The sequence below is a fragment of the Zeus faber genome (genome assembly GCF_960531495.2).
Source record: "Zeus faber genome assembly, chromosome: 13".
NCBI classification, from domain to species: domain Eukaryota; kingdom Metazoa; phylum Chordata; class Actinopteri; order Zeiformes; family Zeidae; genus Zeus; species Zeus faber.
The window spans coordinates 19,317,446-19,339,661 of NC_137198.1; the positions used below are offsets into that span (position 1 = coordinate 19,317,446).

General features: G+C 46.6%; 1 protein-coding gene across 1 annotated transcript in view; it reads right to left on the reverse strand.

Annotated features, from left to right (window-relative positions):
- arhgef10 (Rho guanine nucleotide exchange factor (GEF) 10) overlaps window positions 1-22,216 on the reverse strand; it is a 64,214-nt gene that overhangs the window by 35,310 nt on the left and 6,688 nt on the right. Inside the window, exons 2-16 of the mRNA XM_080012052.1 lie at window positions 18,985-19,094; window positions 13,235-13,597; window positions 11,093-11,458; window positions 10,226-10,262; window positions 9,594-9,682; window positions 9,258-9,314; window positions 7,514-7,701; window positions 6,530-6,646; window positions 5,860-5,971; window positions 5,560-5,672; window positions 5,375-5,452; window positions 5,110-5,289; window positions 3,359-3,475; window positions 2,996-3,088; window positions 1,765-1,935 (exon numbers count right to left, since the gene is read on the reverse strand). Of these exons, the coding sequence (XP_079868178.1) occupies window positions 1,765-1,935; window positions 2,996-3,088; window positions 3,359-3,475; window positions 5,110-5,289; window positions 5,375-5,452; window positions 5,560-5,672; window positions 5,860-5,971; window positions 6,530-6,646; window positions 7,514-7,701; window positions 9,258-9,314; window positions 9,594-9,682; window positions 10,226-10,262; window positions 11,093-11,458; window positions 13,235-13,597; window positions 18,985-19,021 (2,118 nt within the window). The 5' untranslated portion in view covers window positions 19,022-19,094. The remainder of the gene's footprint in view (window positions 1-1,764; window positions 1,936-2,995; window positions 3,089-3,358; window positions 3,476-5,109; window positions 5,290-5,374; window positions 5,453-5,559; window positions 5,673-5,859; window positions 5,972-6,529; window positions 6,647-7,513; window positions 7,702-9,257; window positions 9,315-9,593; window positions 9,683-10,225; window positions 10,263-11,092; window positions 11,459-13,234; window positions 13,598-18,984; window positions 19,095-22,216) is intronic.

Genomic DNA, 22,216 nt, shown 5'->3' on the forward strand with positions numbered 1-22,216 from the left:
GGTCTATAAACAAACAATTACAAACAGATACAATTATAATCAGGTACTGGCTGTACACATTTGTATTTCTAAAGTGCAGTTAAACAATAAATAATATTTAAATAAACAAACTAGAAATAATATCTACAATTGAACAGAACTTAAGTACTGTACAATTTTTGGCCTGCTGCTAAAGTACAGACCATGACTCATGGCCTGTGTATTGCTGGTCTATAAACAATAAAATAATATTTAAATAAACCATCATCTTGTATATATTTGTATTAGTGCATTTCTGGTCCATATATTATAAATAATATCTAAAATTGATATTATATTATATATATATATATATATATATATATATATATATATATATATATATATATATATATATATATATATATATATATATATATATATATATATATACACACGGCGCTCGAAGGCAGCACAGTAGCATTTCCGACAGGCCTCGAATGCAGCGGTGCTACCTTTGAAAAGAAAATCCCTTGCAACTTGGAAAAACAAATGATGTTGTGCGCCGTCGGCAGTACTGCAGCTACTGCTAGTGCTCAGAAAAATATCACTTATCTCCATGCAAGTTGTAGCATCAGCATCAGCCTGAAGTTTTAATTACTTATTCATTTATCTCTAGATTTTCCAGCTCCCCCTTCCCTCTTTTTAATCAAGTATTTGTCCATTTTGACCAACTTGGTCATGAATCCACTGATCTCTCTGATCCATGGCCGGCTCTAGCCATTTTGCTGCTCCAGGCAAGCTGTCGACTCGGGGGTAAAATAAAATAACATACATGTAATATAAAAACACTGTTCACTGCATTGGTAAGCGCATCGTCGTAATTGGGACAAGTCCTGTGGATTCACCGGTGGGACACACACACACACACACACACACACACACACACACACACACACACACACACACACACACACACACACACACACACACACACACACACCAAGGTGGACTCAGCACAGGCAAACACACACACTACCAGCATCTGCCTTGAATACGCCCCTGAACACCCTCCGGAATACACCCTTCTCCTTTTCTCCCCTTTACTGCCATAGCTATCACAGAAAGAGGACGACGTGGCGTAATTGCCGTTCCAATTTTTGTTGTTAATTATTCATGTTTTGTCTCATACATTGTCGACTACAGAGACAACCAACAATATGTACTTAACAAAATAGAAATATCCTATTTTGTTAAGTACATATTGTTGGTTGTCTCTATGTTCATCTATCTCACCCATGGAGATTCCCCTCTCCTGTAGAAGTAATTATGATTAATTGTTTATAGACCAAAACATGATTATATCGTTCTCCAAAGAGGGGGATAGGTGGCGGTCTTGTATAATAAAAAAAAAAGCTGTGCTCTTGTCATCCCACAGGTCAGAGTTATTGCAGCAGTTCTTGATGATTAAAAAATGATTAAAAAAAAGGCATTGCAGGTTGAGAATTTGAACTCCACTTGCAGATTAATTCTGTCTTGGATGCAATGGCATACAAATATCCTGTGTTGTATTCCCAGCATGCTGACATCACAGGTTTAAAAAAAAAAAAGAAAAAAAAAAAAAAAAGAATAAATAAAAAAATAAAGGAGCGTTTGAGTCATAGATGTCTTTTGTACTTCCTCCTCCATCTAGTCGATCTCCGCCACCCACGTTACCCCAGAATCCCCTGCGACGCATTCCCCGACGGGTCCATCATCCTATCATATAAAAGCGAGAAGAATCCCCGGTGAGAGCAGCCGGCGGACCTTGTTGAGGTAGCGTTCGTTCATGGCCTTGGCGATGTGGCGGATCTCACAGCGCTGGTCGGCCTCGCGCTTCTTCTCGTTGAGCTTCTCCGCCAGCGTCTCCAGCTCCGTCAGGGCCATCTGCAGGGGCAGCCGGTCGGCGTGGCCCACAGGCGTGTTCTTCAACATGTCCTGGAGCACAGAGCATCACCTGTTAGGGCTGAACCCAGGCTGCTAGAGGGCATGGGCCTTAGTTGGTCTACTTGCAAAGGTTTTCCAAGCTATGAACATTTCAGACCTCAAAGCACATGGTAGTGACCATGAGTTTGTATTCTAAAGGGAACTACCGCATGGCTTCATTAAAATGGTTCTAGTGAGACTATTTTTTACAGAGTTGTTTAGGGCATTCAGGTTACACACATTTAAACTGGATGTCAACAGGCCGAACAGTTTATAATAGTGCTATTTTCCCAAGGAGGTTTGTGATCTTTCCCTTTTTATAATTTCGCAGCTAAATGACAAAGAGGAAAATCCACATTGCACCCAATTGTGAAATTCATGATGCTACCTTACTATTGCAATATTGACTCAGGCCAATACTGCACCCACTGCATTCCAAATAAAGCAAAAATTGAGAATTGCTCAGATGGACTTGCCAATGCAGAAACTACAAATATTTGTAGTGGATGGGAGCAGGATGAGCAGCTCTGAGGAAACTGTCCCGCCTGGGGCGCTGTTGGCACCGTGCTCCGGCGGGTTCTCCCCCAAATAGGAGCCTTTCTGTGTGGAGTTTGCATGTTCTCCCTGTGCTCACATGGGGTTTCCCCCACCTAACGTCAGTAAGGACCCCCACCAAAAACATGCACCCATCATCGTCTGACCAGCGATGGACACTCATCACCTGGTCCCCGGGCGCGTCCACGTATGCTGCCCACTGCTCCTGGCTGTGCCCCCGGAGGAAGGACAAGCCAGGATGGGTCAAAAGCAGAGGCCTCATTTCACCGGCCACCATCAAAGCATGTGCATGTGTGCGTGTGTGTGTGCATGTGTTTGTAGTGTGGTGTGTTGTGTTGATTGATAATTAAAGATTCTTCTTCTTCTTCTTCTACTAAACTTTCATTGCGGTTGGTGCGTTTAGAAAACAAAACAGAGCTTAGAGCTCCCCCTGCTGGTCAATGTGCATAATGCAGCCTCTGCTGTAAATTGGCAACAAAGTGGTGAAACAAAGCTCATCTTCCAGTGAGTGGCATACTTGGAGGAGCAGGATGAACTGGGGGAATCTCTGGATGGGCTTCATCATCAGGCCGTACAGAGTCACCCGGTCACTGCTGCTCTCCTGACGATGCTGCGGAGAGACAGGAGAGAGAGAGAGAGAGAGAGAGCCAGAAAGCAAAGGACGGCGGTTAGTGCAGGCATCACTGGGCTATACACATAACTCACGCTTAAATCAATTTAAACCACACTTATACTTGTATCAGTCATAAATTTGAATTCTGAAGCCATTTATGAGGCCAATTTTGTCAGAAGGCCACATCCACACTCATCCTTCCAACTTTCTTTACTGCTACCCTTTACAAGAAACTGCTTTCTGTGTGCACTTTTCTCCTTTTCTGACCTTGAGGAACTCCAGGAAGTTGGGCTTGGAGGCACAGGTCTTCCTCACCACCGCCATGGCGGTGCTGAAGTTGTTCACGTACTCGCTGTAGGCGTCCAGCACCATGGACTTGGAGAACTGTTCAACAGACACACAGATAGATAGATAGATAGATAGATAGATAGATAGATAGATAGATACAGACAAAGTTTGGCTAATAATAATAACAACAATAAGATGTGCCGGCAGACACAAAGAAGGGTCTGACTAAGTCATGACGGTATTGTGAGACAAGATGAAAGCTCTGAGTTTCAGGTCCCAAAGTAAGGTGCTAGTGCGTCTGTCCATCCTGTGCTTTTGGACGTGGATGAGAGAGCGGGACGGAGGGAGGGCGGAGGACAGCCTTGCACGCGACTCTCGAACGCATCTATTCGCAGCCTTGATGTCACGCCAGGGGTGAGAGAGCCCATGACAGTGAAATAACAAGCAGTAGGAAGTAGGGATGCAGATGGGACTATGGGGGATGTGAGCGTGTTTGTTTGGAGTTTTTGTCGGGAGTTGCCCGGCAGTGGGGGGACAGAAAAGGGTGGAGGACATCCTATCAGGGAGCAGAGTGCAGCTGTCCGTGTGGTGGTGCGCGTGAGGAAGAGAGATTGCGAGCGTTTAAAGGTGCAGTGTGTAGAATGTAGTGGCCTCTAGACATGAGGTTGCAGATGGCAGCTAACTGAATACTCCTCATGTAGGTACAACATGGCGGCCTCCGTGGAAGGGACGGTGGCCACGAAACTCGCGGAAAACGTGAAAGTCCCTCTCTAGAGCCAGTGTTTGGTTTTTTGTTCTAGGCTACTGTAGGGGAAACATGGCGGTGCAACATGGCGGCCTCCATGATGTGTACTGTCCCCGCACCCTATGTAGATAAAAACGGCTCATTCCAAGGTCACAAACACAATGATTAATTTTTTCATGGGATTATGCACTAATTAAAACAGACTTATGAATATCATATTCCATTTCTGCCACGTCTGTCCTGTAAATACTACACACTGCACCTTTAATGAAAGGAGTTGAAAGAGAAAGAAAACCCATATAAACCTTGTGTGATCAGACATTTGCTCTTGGGCCGAAAACAGAAGATAAAAGTCAACAATGAAACCATAAATAGCAGGATGGAGGATTCAAAAACAAGGGAAGTTAGACAGGTTAGGTTCTTTTTCCCCCACCGAATCAGCACTTTTTTTTTTTTTTTTCTTTCAACTTAAAAGGGAATTTAAAGTTGTAATTCATAACATCATCTTTACTGTGACTTTTTTTTTTTCTTCAACATCCAGGTTTACACTCGCCTTCATTCGAAGACGCTCACTTTATTTTCTCGAAAATTTGACAGATTCTAAATGATTGATTTTTTTCTTGGTCACTTGAGGTGGTGGGGAAATAGTTTTTTCATCCTAGGGTAACATTCATTTTTTGTGAAAGTTCCTCCATGTGTCGACAGTTTACTGACCACAACTAGCTACGCTAGTTTATCAAATTCGCCACCAATCCCTTTCACATTCTGTATGTAGTGGACCCCACCACCAACAATTTAAAACAGCACATAGAGGAGCAAATACATGAGGCAAATACATGGAATGGCTCTTTCTTATAAAGTGCCAGCTAAATAAAGCATCAGATATGTGATTTCATAAACAATGTAATCCTATGGATTACTACTTTAGCTGCAGCCAACACTATCAGCTTAAAGAACATCCTTCAGCCTTTAAGCGCCGACTCACCGACGCCACAAAGACGTCGCCGATCATCTCCAGGTTGTCCCAGTCGGCCACGCGGCTGGCCAGCGCTATCTGGAAGAGGAAGTGACACTGCAGGATCTCGCGGACCCGGTAGAAGGTCATCTTCAGCTTCCTGTCGCTGAGGAGCCGCGGTTCGATCTGGGACAGCGGCTTCTCGTATTGCTGGCGGACGAGGGAGGCGAGAGGGGGTCAAAAGAGCGGACGGGCTCGGCCGCGTATTTTGACGAGGAGTCGGCGCCGGTCGTACCTCTAATATCCTCTTCAGCGCGTCCAGGTAGTTCTTCTCGCTCTCCAGGATGGAGCCCAGTATGCACCTCCTCACCAGCTGTGAGGTGAAACAGAGAACGGCACACGTTGGCCTTTGCCGGCTGAGGACGGCGGAACTCGGGAGGAGGACGGGCCGGGGGGCAGGTTGCAGTGCATGCTGGGTACCTGCTGCTGCGACAGGCCTTCCGGGGCGGGGCCCAGCACCGGCTCCACGTTGAAGCAGTCCACCTCGATGAAGAGCTCCGACTCTTCATCCTCCAAACAGGTCGACTTCCTCTCTGCGAGAATTAAAAAACACAAGACCGACAAAAGACATGAACAGAACTTTTATCATCAGCCTGTAAGTCCTCATGCTTATTTGCTTTCCCTTCATACAGAAATTTATGATGTGTGAAGGTTCGCGTCATGAACGGGGGAACAGCGTTAATCGATCAGTGATAATCAATCCTCCCCGGGTGTTGGTACCGTGACAGAAGGACTTGGTCTTGATGAAGGAGCGTCCCTTCTTCACGGCCGCTTTGGTCTTCTCCAGCCCGTCTTTGGTCCCCTCCTTGGCCGCCTTCACCAGCTTTTGCATCTTCAAGGCAGAGAATTAAAAAAAAAAAATAATAATCCGTCGACAGGTATGAGAACGCCGAAAAAAAACTGGACATTCACAGCACTCTACGGTTCATCTCGGGGCGGGAATTCCCAAAGAGGGCAGCGAGGAAGAGAAGTCATGTTAGAGGCTGACATTCAAAATGGCGGATTTACTGACTCGCTGACTAACTACGGCTACTTCTACTGCATAGCATAGAAGATGCTATATCTCCTAGTGACGTGGAGACTCTACTAGGACGATGAACGGGCTTTGGGGTGGGGTTGAATGAACTGTTAAAAGGAAAATACACCAACACAGGTCTTACGGAGGTAATGATGCAGCTTAGCGGCCGACAAGACAAATGGATTGCACACAAACCTACAGAGACCACGCCCTCCACCACCACCACCACCACCACCCGACAGCACCAGAGCAGGATGAGGACACCGACGGCCACAGTGGGGGTTAGCGAGGGGACGGAGGGGAGGGGGGCTAAATTATCTAGCGCAGAGCGGGGGAGACAAAGGGGAGGGGGGCGAGCGGCAGGCGGTTTACCTTCAGCTCGTGCTTCTGCTTAAGCTGCTGCAGCTCTACCGTTCCCACCGTATTTGCCATAAGATCTTTCATCTTTTTCTCATAGTGTTCTTTCAAGCGTGTCAGATCTTGAGAGAGCTTTGAACAGAAGCAGAGCAGGTGTTACCATCGGAGATAAGGTCGAAATCAAAAGACCCCCAAGCTGGGACGGGGAGGGGGTTGGCGGGGGCAGCAAGCCAGCTTCAAGTAAACAACTCCTGAACTTTCATGGAAATATTAAAACGCAGCAGTGATAACACTGCGAGCCACGACCGACGAGGGGGAAAAAAAAAAAAAAAAAAAGCTTGAGCTTGGTTGTCCTTCTGCGACGCGATCTGCGTGAAAATTAACAAATGAATGAGACATGGATTTATTATGATTCAGCCCCGTTCCCTGCTTTCATCGTACACGACTCATTTCATTTGGTGCTTACAGCATGCTGAATTTATTTTATTGATTACTGGAAGCCGAGCATCAGCGCCGTATTTGATTTTTTTGGTCATTTAGTTTGGGCCCATGGTTCAAAAGGATGTGGTCCCAAAGTATTTCCAGTCGTGTGTGCAGCATGTGTATTATTATAGCCATAAATTATATAACTTTAAATTCAAAATTATTTCTTTCTGTTTGATTGGAATTTTTGCTGATTGGCAAGGCTTTGAGAAACAAAAAACAAAAACAGAAATAAATAAATAAATAAATAAATAAATAAATAAATAAACACATACATACATACATACATACACACGAGAAAAGTTTTGAGATAAGCAGCTGCAAAATCAAGCAATTTTGGTCCCAACCATCACAAAACAAACCCCAGGAACTCCTGGATGGACATGGAGCTTCCCTCCTCGTTCCATTCTCCCTCCATCAGATATACAATGAGATATTGCTGTCAAATGGTTGTTTTTGGTCTGTTTTGTGCACCTAAACCTAATTAGGTTGTTTGTTTTGTTTTTTTTCACTCACGTGTGTCTTCCTCTGCGGCGGCTTCCCCCGCATGAAGGCGTGGGGCATTCCATTCTCGGCGCGGCCCTCGCCGTCGCTGGCCTCGTCGTAGCTCTCAAACTCGCTGGAGCTCCAGCCGTTGTCCAGCGAGCTGCCGCAGCCGCCCTCCTCCCCCAGCTCCACGTCGTCGTAGATCATGTCATCTGGCTCTGAAGGGGGCGGCGGGACAGAGGTTTTGGTTGTACTGAATCCAGATATAATATATATTTGGGATGCACTGGGGTGGATTGGGGGACTGAAACAGTATAAGAGTGTTATATTAAAACACACACACACACTGATTCTAACTTTATATGATTGTTTTCGGTGTCCAGAGTATATCTGGAGAGAGAGTGAGAACTACGATATTTTGTTTTTGTTGTCATATTGATGTGTAAAGTTTATTAAAGTTTATTTGCAAAGTAATAAAGATATATTTTTAAAAGCATTTATGATTTGTCTAGATTTAATATACAAACTATAACTAGTGTAAAACATATGAAATGGTATTACATTTGGTGAAGAGCACATTAGGACTGTTTTAGGACTCAAAACTCAGAGTTTAGGACCTTGACTTGGACTTGCCCGTCTTGACTTGGGACATGAGTGCTAAGCTTTGTTCCCACCGCTGCCCCTTAGAGTCCAGATCGTCCTTCATCAGTAATTACACCAGGGAGAAAACTATTATTCATTGGCAGCATTGCACACGGTTCAACTGCGGAACAGCTCTGCAGGTTCGATGAGAGCGGCCTTTTCTCCAAACAAAGCAAATAAAAACAATGTGTTTTTATTGCAGATGTATTTGATTTACTCCATTTCCTACTGCTGCTCCGCTGCGGCGCAGTTAGCCTCTGAAAAGATTGCCGCCCACGTTCTCACAGGCTGCACTACAAGACATTCTAACTCTGTCGGTGACGGTCAGGCGGCTTCGGACCATGTACCTCAGCTCAAGCTCGCAGATTCAATCTTTAAATCCAGACCCCTGCAAGATGTTAATTGGACGCAATTTATCTGTAATCGTCATTTGGCGACGATTATAGATAAAGATAGAATATAATATATATTTGGGATGCACTGGGGGGGATTGGGGGACTGAAACAGTAGAAGAGTGTTATATTAAAAATAACACACACACACACACACACGTATGTATATACTGTATACACACACATTCATATACTGTACTGTGTATACACACACAAATATATATATATATATATATATATATATATATATATATATATATATATATATATATATATATATATATATACACACACACAGACATTTATATACACATAAACACATAAATATATATATATATACAAGCAAGTTCAAGAGATTATTTGTCACACACACACACACACACACACACACACACACACACACACACACACACACACACAATATTAAAATGTGAAACTCCGATACAATTATATTCTATTGTTTGAACAATAATCAATTGTAGTATTGATATTTTCGCATCGAAGCGTCACCCTTATTTAATTTGAAATCGACTTGAATCCTGAGATTCTGCCCGGCACCCAGCCCTAGTTGTGGCGCTCAACTGACACTTAGCATTTAGGATTCAGCATTAGCAGTTGAAAAAGTGCACCTGTACTCCCGGCAAACACAGTCTGATCACAATTCCTGCATACATCAGGCTCATAAATAATTCCAGTGCCCTGGTTTTGATAAATGGAAGTGATGAAATGAAAACACGGACCTGTGTTGGAGTCAGAGTTTTCTCTGGCCACGTCGTCATAGATCACCTCGTCTGGATCTGCGCGGCAAAAAAAAACAATCAAACAAACAAACAAAAAGTGTTCACAGCGACCACATCAACACCCGACAGCACGCGTGTGTTGGCAGAGCTTCATTTGAAAGAGCTGTACGAGGAGTAACTAGTTCCTCAACACAAGAAGAAGGAAGGAAGTTTCTGGAAGTTGAGATGAGACATTGGGGGGGATGCCGTGCCAGCGAAATGGTTAAGAAGAAATGAAACCAGGACGACAAACCACTACGGAGACGACCGCAGCGCTGGTGAGGAGCAATCACTTACTTTCCATCCACGCGGTGTTGGCCGGATCCGACACCCATTTAGTCAAGGCATCCTCCTCTCTGATTGGAGGGTGTTCTTCACTGAAGACACTACAGACAGACAGACAGACAGACAGACAGACAGACAGGTGTGTTATATTTCCCCTCCGCCCTGAGCTCCTCCTGGATAAAAAGACATGTATCCAGGAAGGGGCTACAGTAAGATATACTCCATCATGGCCAGTATCTAGGGAGCTTGTGTTGAGACACCGAGGCTGAAATTCATATTCATTATATTCAGGATTCATTCTGGCATTGAAAAATGAAATTCAAGGACATTCAAGCACAATCTTTTTTTTTTCCAACGACATGCAAAATAAATTTCAATTTCCAATGTGATCTTTATAAATAAAATAGTCTTGATTCCATCGTCTATTATAAGATATATATATATATCGATTTGAATAACAAAAGCAGGGGGAATATCGCAGGTTTTCAATTATGCTTTTTATTTTTTTCCTTTCAAGCACTTCAGCACAAAAGGGGGTATTTTCAAGGTATTCCACTACATAGATTTCTGAGTACGAAATTCAATGCACTTCAAGCACCTCAAGGACCTGGTAAGAACCCTATTATATGATACAATTAACGTACCTGTCGACAGAGGTGCTTCCTGCCCCCACTATTGTGACTGGAGAGGAAAAGAGAAGAAAATATTCACATTTCTACATTAACTGTCACACACCACCAGAGGGCAGCAAGCGTCCCCCTTACACCGTACAACTTTGATTTATTTATGGAGTTGATTGTTGATTGTTGATCGTAAATGTGCTTCAATAAACACCGTCATGCGCCCGCAATTTTAGGTAGTTCACAGATTGGGAAGGTTTTATCGGACCCACATGTCGGAACACAATGGCGAGAACAACTTAGTTCACGTTGCATTTCAGTTTGTACAGAACGCAGAGTCTTTCCGAAAACCGTCTGAGTTTTAAATCCAGATTTGACCCTGAGCGCTCTGGTGTAATTACAGAGTGAGTCAGAGTGCGGTGCGTGCCAAGCCACGGGCTTTGGAAACAGGCTACTGTTAAATTTTCAAGGAAAACAGGAAAAAAATAAAATAAAAATCCTCGCAGCCAACACGGAGTGCAGAGGCACGCGACTAAATTTAGATGACGCTTCCTTGTGGCAAGGGCTTATGGTGGAGGTGGTGGTGGTGGGATGGGACTGGGGTGGAGGGGGCAGGCGGAGGAATGCAGAGAGAAGAAAAGAGAGAGAGGAGAAAGCAGAAAGCATTCATGTGTCAAGACCTCTCATCACGGCTGTGGTGTGTGTGTGTGTGTGTGTGTGTGTGTGACGGGGGGGAATTCCACTACACCAATGTAATGTGCAAGAATTTTGCCAACCACAGAACTCTCCATTGCCCCAAAAAACATCCTAAACATCCAGTGATCGAAACATTCTCCGTTGGTTAGATCAGATTTTAAAATTTAAGTTGAGGGTTTGGATTTCTCCCTTTACCGTCCTCGTCCACGGAGAGGTGTCGGATGATGACGGGCGTGCTGTAGGCCGGCGTGATGAGTGGAACGCCCGAGGGTGTGGCGTATCCGCAGGGCACGGGGACCGCGTACCCCGAGGGGACCCCGGCCAGGGCCCCAGCAGGGCTGCCGGGGGCGTCCGGGGCCTGTGCCCCGGGCTCCGTCGGGCAGGGCGAGGAGGCTGAAGGGGAAGAGGAAGGGGAAGGGGCGGAGCCGAGTTGCTGCTCCAGCTGCTGCACTTGGAGCGGGGTGATGTCGATCACAGAGTAGGGGTTGACCTTGCCCTGGGGGTGGGGGGCGTTCCTGGGGACCGGTTCAGGGAGGGCGGGCTCCTTCGGGGCCTCAGTCCCTGACACACAAAATAAGATAAACAAACAAAATAAAATGAGTTAAAAAATGATTCGGGTGCTCCAACAAATACGAGAGCTACAACGTTATGGGCAACCAGATTGTGGCCATTGTCAACCACTCTTTAAAACGTAAAACAATAACAAGTGCAAAGTTAGACAACGTAGAGGGCAGAACCTGATCTTACATACCAACAAAACCAACTTAGCAGAGGACAACAACTCAACGACACACAAGGCGTCTCAACAAAAGACAGACGCTTAGCCTGAACCCTCTGATAAACCTGTTGATAACTTTCAGTGGAAAGGTCTTTCTCAAGGTGTACATTTTGCTGTTAAATAAATGGTTGACAATACGGGCGTAGTTGAATATTTTGGAGCAGCCCTAAAGCAGATCCCCTCATGACCAAACAACCGAGGACGGTTCCTGGTTGCCAGAGCAGCTGGGACGAGGGGAGGGGGAGGCAGAGACAGACAGACAGACAGACAGACAGACAGACAGACAGACAGACAGACAGACAGACAGACACACACACGTAAATGAGGTGATCCGTGGGGTCCTGCTGGATTAAGTATTTGTGTGACAATAGATAAATGGCATCAAACAAAGTTATTATCTTTTGATTATTGTGACATAAACAAACTGGACGGCAGTCAAGGGTAGATTTCTAACTACTACTACTACAAAGAACTAATATCCACTGCCTGGGCTGAAAAAAACATGTGGCCAGTACGGGGATCGAACCCGCGACCTTGGCGTTATTAGCACCACGCTCTAACCAACTGAGCTAACCGGCCTGTGGTGCCAGAGCCACCGCCGCCGGTTGGGCTCGGGGACAGTATCGGCACACACCAAATTCAGACGTCTACCGACAGTAACATTTGTTTGGGGTTTAATGCAGAATATCAGTGAAAGGGTAACTGCCGTCTGATGGATGATCCTGACTCTAAAGCCTGAAGCTTTATGGATGAGCAGTGGTGTGGACTTGAGTCATAAATATGATGCCTAAAGGCTCGACTTGACAAAACCCAAAAGATTTGCAGCTCATCTTTGACTTGAGCCGTTTGACTCTAACTGACTTGATGATGATGCTATTAAAAAGAGTGTGCAGCGAATCAACTCTTCATCTAACAAATTAAGACACACACACACACACCGTTCAAATTCAATAATGCATCTACTGCTGAGGGTGAATTGGGTCAGAGATAGCTGGTTTGATAACACCGTCTGTAGTTAATTATCCCAGCCTTTCACACACACACACACACACACACACACACACACACACACACACACACACACACACACACACACACACACACACACACACACACACACACACACACACACACACACACACACACACACACACACACACACACGAGAATGTGAGTGGGAAGAAACAGCGGCCGGCGTGGAGATATCACTGATTTGTTCCAGATCCCTCCCACGCCAGGCGGCTGGGTATACAGTATGATATTTCACCTTACAGTGACAACACACACACACACATTCCAAGAAAGCGGAGAGGAGGAGGTGCCCTTATAAATACTACCTTCAGTGCACTTCATTCAACGTCCTACAATTTCAACTGCTTTGCCATTGTCTCGTTACCCGCCAAAACACTTTTTTTTTTCTTATTTTAAATCTGGGCGCCCGACTTGATTGTCGGAGTGGTGTAAAGGCCGATGAAAAGGTGAGAGGAATCCGACGCTACGTTTCCAAGTCGATACCCCGAAGCCTCGTATCGGATTTCCACACCTCCTCTGACACCAACCTGTTCTGCCGCTGTCTGTCCCCAACTGTGTGTTGTCGTCGTCGTCGTCGAGAGGGGGGGGAGGGGGGAAGTCGGCCTCCTTGTCGTCCGTTGCCGTGGCTACAGAAGTCCCCGCCCCTTCACCTGCCGTGACCTTGGTGACCGCGGCATCCGTCGCGGGGGGGTCCGCTGCGGGGCGCCCACCCTCCAGAGGACCGGCGACGGCGGGGGCGACTGGGCCCGGGGTTCCGCCGTCGGGGGCCGCGAGGACCAGGGGCAGGCGGGCGGCCTTGGGGACCTCGTCGCCGCTGTCGTCGAACTCGAAGGCCTCACCCTCGTCGTCGTCGTCGTCGTCGTCGTCGTAGGGAACGCCACCTGCCAACACTGTCCGAGAGAGAGAGGGAGGGCGGTGTTAAGAAATACTTAAGATGCTGAGAATATGTTTGTGTTAAAGTCCCCTCGAACTGCCGCTACCGTTCACAAACATCAACCATATACGTATACAGCGGATTGGAGAAGGGCCTGGACCCAGGATGTACGACAGGTCTATATTGAATTGCGTTTTCGTAGCCGTGGCTCGTTCTTTCCTGAACAAAAACGTACAAAAACCCCAGAACTGTTCATATCCATCCACGCTTTTCCCGCTGGTAGGAGTGTGAGCGCCGTGGGTGGTAGCCGTCATCCCTGGACCGAGTTCTAAGAATGAACCGAACGCAGCGTTGTAATTAAGGGTGGGGTCCAACAACTGAGCGTGTTTTTTTGGGGTTGTTTTTTTTGTAGAGCTTCCACGTAAAAACTCACACATAATATTTTACAGCGCGTAAAGCAGGGGCTTCAAGTACGCGCAGCGGTTTCCCGTTCAAAGCCATAGCGCTCAGACGCCTGAACGCCTCGCTGTGCTGCAGACAGGAAGGGAAACAACAAAAGTCAAAAGTTTCCACACTGAAATTAGGCCAGCAGGAAGCAGGGATGTCACTCCCACCGGTGGCCAGGAATACTGCCTGAAATTCCTCGGCCCCCTCCCCCTACTCCTCCTCCTCCTCCTCTTCCTCACCAGCGCTGCTCATTACGGCTGCAGGGCCCTGGGAGCCGGCTCAGCGCGGAGAAAGTAGTAGATAAGGAATGTGCGTGCAATTAACTGTTACAATAGCCCCTCCAAAAACAATCCTGAAAATAGGATTATTAAACTAGCACTGAGAAGAAAAATGTCTTCAACCATCAACCACCAGAGAAAAAAATAAAATAAAATAAATAAAGATAAAAGAGGATTGAAGTGAAAACCTTTTGAAAGGGAACAGACTTTGTTTTTGACTGGATTTTAAGGAAACAACTTTTTTTCCCACATGGCTTCCTTATCTTAAGAAAACGTAGAAAAAGGAAAAAAAAATTCCATATCTTATCCCATGGGCAGATTTGGCTGCGGTTTTGAAACAGATGTTCCTTCCTTTCGCATGAGGGATGTAAAATGTGTTAACAAGCGTGACTTGCAAACCTGGGAAAAAAAAAAAAAAAAAAAAAGCGGGCAAATTCAGAATAATCAAATTGTTGACCAAACCACCGGGGCGCCAGTCAAACAGGGTGCTTGGAGGGATAGGCCCAGGCCAAAGCAAATTCTCTGAATGGAAGGAATTCCCTCCATTCATCCATCCCCCAAATCCCTGCCTTTCCCTCCAGTAAAGCCTTGGTTTCCTCTGAAACCCCAACCCATGGCGGCAGCCTGCGAGCGGGTCACCGCGAGGTCTGAGGGCGACACTTGATCATATCCATCAGCTTTTCATCCGGCTCACCGGCGCTCCGAGCGCTGCCCGGCATTCCTTTGGGCCGACACTTTTCGTGGCAGCGGTCAAGGCTCAGTTGTATTGGCTCGCCGGCCAGATCACATATCCCCTCCCTTCAGGCCTGCGCCAGCGGTTCATTTCCTGAGTTGGGAGAGCGTTAGACTGAAGGTCCCTGGTTCGATCCCGGGTTTTCCGCATTTTTCAGGCCCAGGGGTGACTAGGGTTTGTCCCCGATGTGACCTTTACTGAGCGCTTCTGAGTCGGTGCAAGGAGGAACTTGATCAGTCACAGAAGCGCAGGTGGAAGGAGAAGGCAACAACGACTTGGTCCAAGGTGGCGCGAAGGCTTGTTGAATATTCGGGATGAATCGAAAACACCAGCCAGCCTCGTGAGGGGGCTTGAGGACCCTTGAGTTATGGCTGTGTCCGTCGTGAAGCGGTCAGGGCCGGGGGGGGTTTGCTTTTAGTTTCATGAAGTCGTTTGCGACACCTGGACGGTCCAAGGTAGCGAGATCGCTTGGATCCAGGGAAAGGTACAGCTAAGTGTCTTTGACAACGTCTTCTCATGCATCTGGCTTTCGTGTTTGGGATATTCTCCCATGCAGATCAGATTTTTTTTTTGAGAGCTGCTATGATCGGATCCTCAGCAAAACGTTGATCAAGAGGCGGAATTTCCTCACGCCGGCTGTCAAACAGCTTGCTCCAAGAGTTCCTATTTCCTGGCTGGTAACACGAGGAACCGGCACCACCCACTCCTGCCGCAGCAGCCGAAATAGCTCAGTTGGGAGAGCGTTAGACTGAAGATCTAAAGGTCCCTGGTTCGATCCCGGGTTTCGGCATTTTGGGAAGCCCTGTTTTGGGCCAGGGCTTCACGTAACCAGACCGGCAACACCTTCTTTCCTGAGTGAGCGGTTTCTCCACCGCTGGATGTACTCTTTATTATCTGCAGCCTTCACATGAGCGTGAGGTGAACCCTCACATGAGCGTGAGGTGAACCCTCACATGAGCGTGAGGTGAACCCTCACATGCGTTCAGGGTCAAGCAGATCACCGTCGCCGCGGCAAAAGGTGCGGCCGCCCCAATGAGAGAGACCAAGTCGATCTCGCTGGGAGCGCCCTCCCCCTCCCCAATGGCTTTCAAGTCTCCTGAAAACCATCCAGACGGTCGTAAATCAACCTGCACCGCTCCCCCCGGGGCCTCGACGGATAGTTGTTCTACCCTGTAGTCGCCGTGTGAAAGATCTTTCTGAGGACAAATGCTGTGGGCCAACACTGTGACCCTGCGTCCGGCTGAAGTTATGAGTTAAAAAAAAAATAATAAAAAAAAGAGGGGGGGGGGGGGGGCGGTGAAGCGGAGCGACCCAACCTGGGCCGAGAGATGGTATCTCTTCCTTTCCTTCTGCCGTCGTAATGACTGGTGTGGGACAGAGATTAGGGCACAGCTCCGCCGCTGGCTAAGGGCTTTTGAACGCCGGGATGAATAATTATGCCAGTGGCCGGCTTACGCGTGAACTCTCCCTCAGCGGCGATAGAACACCGTTGTGTTCCAGAAATAGGAGCGGGGCTCGATGGCATAGGACGCGGCCAGCGGATCTGCTTCAACTGGTCGTTCAAATTCAATAATGCATCTACGGCTGAGGGCGAATCGGGTCAGAGATAGCTGGTTTGATAACACCGTCTGTAGTTAATTACCCAGCCTTTAACACACACACACACACACACACACACACACACACACACACACACACACACACACACACACACACACACACACACACACACACACACACACACACACACACACACACACACACACACACACACACAGCTCCCATTGTTAATTTAGAATCACAATATGGATTCTGTTCTCCTCTTTCTCGGCTCTTCCACATCACGCTCCGTTCAAAATGAGTCACTGGGCTGCGATCCGCTCCAGCATCGCCCTGGCAACAAAGCAAGAGGCTGACCAGCGAGAGACCATGCATTTCTCTGGCCTGCGACTGTCCCCGCAGGCTTTTTCTGTGTGTGTGTGTGTGTGTGTGTGTGTGTGCGCGCGCGTGTGCGTGTGCGTACAGTCGAATTCAATCTAATACTGAGACACATTGTCTGGTATCCACAGCGGCGGAGGACATTCTCTCCTCCTCTACTCTTCCTCTGTGGGCAGAGGAGCGAGGGAGGAGAGGAATGCGTTGTTTAGACACGCACTTCATCTATTCCGCTCCTCCAGAAAGTGATGTGGTTAGGGATGAGCATGAGAATGAAATCGCCATTGTTTATCCTAATTTTTTTTCTTTTTCCTAAATAGGGAAATTATGATTCCTTGACCAAGAATATTTTTTTCGAAAGAAATAAAGAAAGTATACTGGATATATAGCAGGGAAGTTTACAGCACCAAGCACCTGATCAAAATAATTGAAACGGTGCCTCTGCCCAATGTAACTATATACATTTAAAATATTTCCAAACACTTTTTAACACTAAACATCTAGTCATGTCATAGCTTGACCCCGAAAAGATAACTTCCGTTTGCTTTTCTCCCAACTAATGTCCCATGAAAATATGGTTTCACATGAACTAGAGTGAGACAAATACGGAACGTGGAATGAAGATTTCTTACATATGCATAAGAGTTCAATTCTTAATAATGTCTAAACCAGTTGAGACCGAGAGCAAAAACGTGGGAGACAAAATCTGGCCTTGAATAAATTCAAAAAACCTTGAGTTGGGAAAGGGAAACCAGCTGAATTTGCATACCAAAAATGCTATACTGTTGTATTTTACCTTGATGAATCCATCATATATGATGACAACCTCGATCTGAAACTGTAAATTATCAAACATACCAGACGCACGTCTGTTTGTCTTTTAAAATTGCATGGACAGCAAAGATTTGATTTCAAGCTATTGGCAAACCAAATCTAAAAGATGAAAATGTCTCCAATACCTAAACCAAATATTTAGCTGCTAGCTATAGCTATATGACCTCCTTTGATATTGATTAAAAGTGCTGAATGACTGTCATGGACGCTACCGCTCCACACACCACCTCACCACCGGCTGTCTGCTGACAAACTGTGAAAAAAAATGTGACGGACGGCACCGAGATCCAGCCCCAAAACACAGATGTTGCTGCTGCCGTCAGTGTGTGTTCTTCTCCAGGCACGTTGAGGAAAACATGGCCTGTCCCACCCTTGTTGTGGGGCGTCCCCCAAAAAGCCTGTGGCCAGTACGGGGATCGAACCCGCGACCTTGGCGTTATTAGCACCACGCTCTAACCAGCTGAGCTAACCGGCCTGTGAGGACCAGCTCTTCCGGCTAGGTCAGTCGTGGGCCAACAGCCGCCTTCAGAAAACACACAGCGAAACAACCCGTTCAAATTTGCAGCCCCTTCCTACGTCAAGCGGGGACTTTCGGTAGAATTCGAACCGCCCTCCATCTGAGAACTGGGAACTGCTCCGTTGGCGTATAGACCAGGACACATATTTCAAAAGAAAAGCCCCGGGGAGGTGCCCCGGTGCGGTGCAACCGGCGGCGCAGCAGTGCCCTTGCCTTACGAAAGCCCTTTGAAGACCCGGTGACGGCAGAGCAGGGAATTTTTGCGCAGAGCTGAAAGATTCAAACCCTGACAACTTCCTGTTGCAGTGGGTTTAACCGAGACTGGAGCTGTATTATTACAACCGTACAGCAACCATTCAGTGATCAAATCTAAAAACGCTCTCTGATCCTTCAATCACAGGATGCGAGTCATAACGACAACACCAGCTTTTCAAATTCCCCAGCTCTCCCCTGTCCATTACCGTGGCAACGAGCAACAACATGACATGCCGTCCTGTGGCGAGGCTGCATGACCTCAGCACACTTTATGCGTTAACATATGAAATATGTGACGTGTTAATGCAGAGAGATGTGAACACAGGCCAGAAAAACAGCAAGAGAGCGATGAGAGGAGAAGGCAAAGAGTGGAATTGCGGCACAGCGAGGGGTGGTTGAATTACTTTCAGGCGGAGGGGGAGGAAAGTCTTCCATGTCCATGCTGTGGGACCTCCTCGTGGACACACTCTTCAGTCAGCAGCCTGGCTGGGGTCCACCGTGCCCACACACATCCCTGTGGAGAACACAGCACAGAGGGACGGAGATGTAAAAAAAATTAATAAATAAATAGAAATGGGGTCCGAATGTGTGACACACACACACAGACACACACACACACACACACACGCACACACACACCAATACATCAACACTTAGGCATTCCCGCCAGGGCCCTCGTCAGCCCTCCTGCAGGAAGCCGAGCGAACGCCCATTATTCCATGTTACTCCATCTCAATGGTGGTGGAGCTCAGCCAGCAGGGGAGTGTAGACGTTATGGTCTGAGGTCTTGGGGTCCTTTGTGTTTACATTAAGCACATGCAACGGAGATAACTGAGACAAGTGTATACATAACAATGTCAATGTCATTTTGATGCTCTCTACAAAAGTAAGGAGTTCGGTTCAGTTCAGGAGCCAAACAAATGGCCTCCACATCTCTGACTTTTGATATTATTAGAATGCCATTTCAGGACAGCACTCATTTGTATTGTTGTATGGATGGGAATTCCAATGTGATATTACAACAAAATCTTATAGAACACGATTACTTTAGAAATTTGCTTTTGTGAGCAATGTGAATACATTTGTTAAAAGTTTCGGTAGGCTTTTAAATGTCTTTACTGAACATTACGCATGCACGGAATGATCGGCCTCGGAAAATGTTCCGCTGAAAGTGGTTCAAAATAGCACATTCAGCATAACAAATAGAAACAATTGTGGATGACATGTTGAACGACAGTGTTTATACTGCACAACCGCAGCCCCCCAGGGGTGAAAAAACAGGGTCACTTTACACCTCACTCCTGCTGTTTCAGACTGAACGTTTGCAGAACACAACCATATCACCAAAAGCGCATTGAAGGAAAGGTTTGCAAGGTCAGCGAGCCACAAACCTTACAGGTGGCTCAAGCTGGCCCTGTAGTCTATTTATTTAGTTCATAACAAAATGTATTTCATTTATTTCAATCCATCAAGGATATAAAAATAAATAAAATAAAACAAATGGCCTTGTATCTCGTCTGGACCTGTTGATCGTAAAACTCGTTAAAACAAAAAGCTATGGCCAGTACGGGGATCGAACCCGCGACCTTGGCGTTATTAGCACCACGCTCTAACCAGCTGAGCTAACCGGCCTATGGGACCACCTGCCCTTCGGAATCTGAGCAGCTGGTTGGTGGTCCAGGAGTGCTGACAAGTTAGGACAGACTGGGGGGTGACAGCATGACCTACAATCTGTGGGGAAATGTAGCGTCAAAGGAACGGGTCTCAGTCAACATCCATTTCCCTCGTGAGCTGGGGTAAATGTCGCCTGCATGCTAAAGCGAGGGAGGCCTTCCGACCTGCTCAGGCTTGAGCGGGAGGGGGGGGGGGGGGGGGGGTGAAGGCACATTCCTCGGCAGCACAAGTTTGTTTGCGGATGTGCGCAGACTTTCCGCAGGTGACGGCGTCTGTCAAGAGCTCACTCCGGCCAGCGGCCCGCATGCGCCGCTGGCCGGCTTGTCGCTTCTGGACTGGATGACACGGCCGTGACGTCACGCTATAGCATAAAGCGGCCCTTGTTGTGGCGAGCATTACCCCGCTCTGACAGCCTCACTCTCTCGCCCAACGCCAAGCCACAGCAGAAATTCACAATGATCCACCAGTGAGCCAGACAGGCCCGAGCCACAGCAGTGCAGCAAAAACGAGAGCCAAAAGATAACCCCATTATGAGTCTCAAAGCTTGTTTTGTCTACCAATAATGTGAAATACTCCTCCGACTCTTTGTCCTCCACCCTATCGCCGGGGCACGGGGCCAGAGCGGTGGATGTGAACAAACAGGACCAGTGTTTGCTGGATACAGTATGACTGACAGCGACAGCATTAATGGAGACAGGTAAAACCCCCCACATCCTGTGGGGGTAGACTGAAGACGGGAGAAGAACGGCGCGAGAGAGGGACAGAGAGTTGACGGAGCGAGACAGCAAGAGTTGTAAACGGCGTGACTGTTGATGAAGCTGCCTGCATTTCTCTAGAGTGGCCGTTGCAAATGTGATGGTGCAACCTCTGCACAGTGGCGTGTCCGGGCGCAACGGATCACTAAACTCACGGTTCTCACTGGACTTGCGGTTCGGATCGTACCGCGGTTTTGACTCGCGGGTCGGATCATTTTTCGGATCAGTAAAAATAAATAAACAAATAAAATAAAATGGAGACAAATATAACTTTCCTTTTCATTTATTCTGTAAAACACTTAAAGCAAGGAATTTTGGCCATGTTCTTCAATGAAAACAGCATTCAACATGTCCAATGTTTAAATAAAATCTTAATATAATAAATGTTCAATACTCAATGAGTAGGGCTGGGTATTGTTCAATCATGTACGATATCAGTACCAACACCAGTACCCTTAAAGTGATACAGATGCCAATAGAGTACTGTATTTCAAAACCTTTTTTTCCACTATACCCATCATGTGGATGGAAGCATTGAGTTGCATAAAATGCCACCACTACTCCCCGTTTTACACGAATACATTTTGAAATATTTATTAAATAACTGTACAATTAAGTATTTGGGCAGTGTAATTTAAAACAAATAGCCAGTATAGGAGGATTGATTACATCAAGAAAAACGTCTTTCACGGTTCATATGGACACCTGACTGTTGTTTTCAGACAGAATTGAAAAATTGTGACCTATTCCTTGTAGCTGCTGCAGTCGTGAGCAAATCAAACGCCACATTAAATCAAAGAACACTTGCGGTGATGAGCTGCGAGCAAAAGAATACAAAGTCATTTTTTTCTAGATCTGGGTACAAAAAGGATTGAATGCAGGTCTTGACTGGAGAAGTTGAGATACTACTTGGTATTGGGTTATTTCGGTTGATACCTTGCATGGCGGTGACATAAAGCTGCTCATTCACCACACTTTGTAAAGCAGCAGCAACACAGCGCAACATACTGTAATCCAATCATTGTGCTTCAGAGAAAAACAAGCACTCATCTATCCCGATCTTTTCCCTGCAAGTCTGCATCAAGATTCAGGGAATTATTACTTTAAAAAGTGGCAGCGGCACTAAAACTGTATTTCACTATGATGGTAAAATATTGCAATTAATCCACGGTTCACATGTGTGCTGAACCGTGGGGGGCGACCCGTA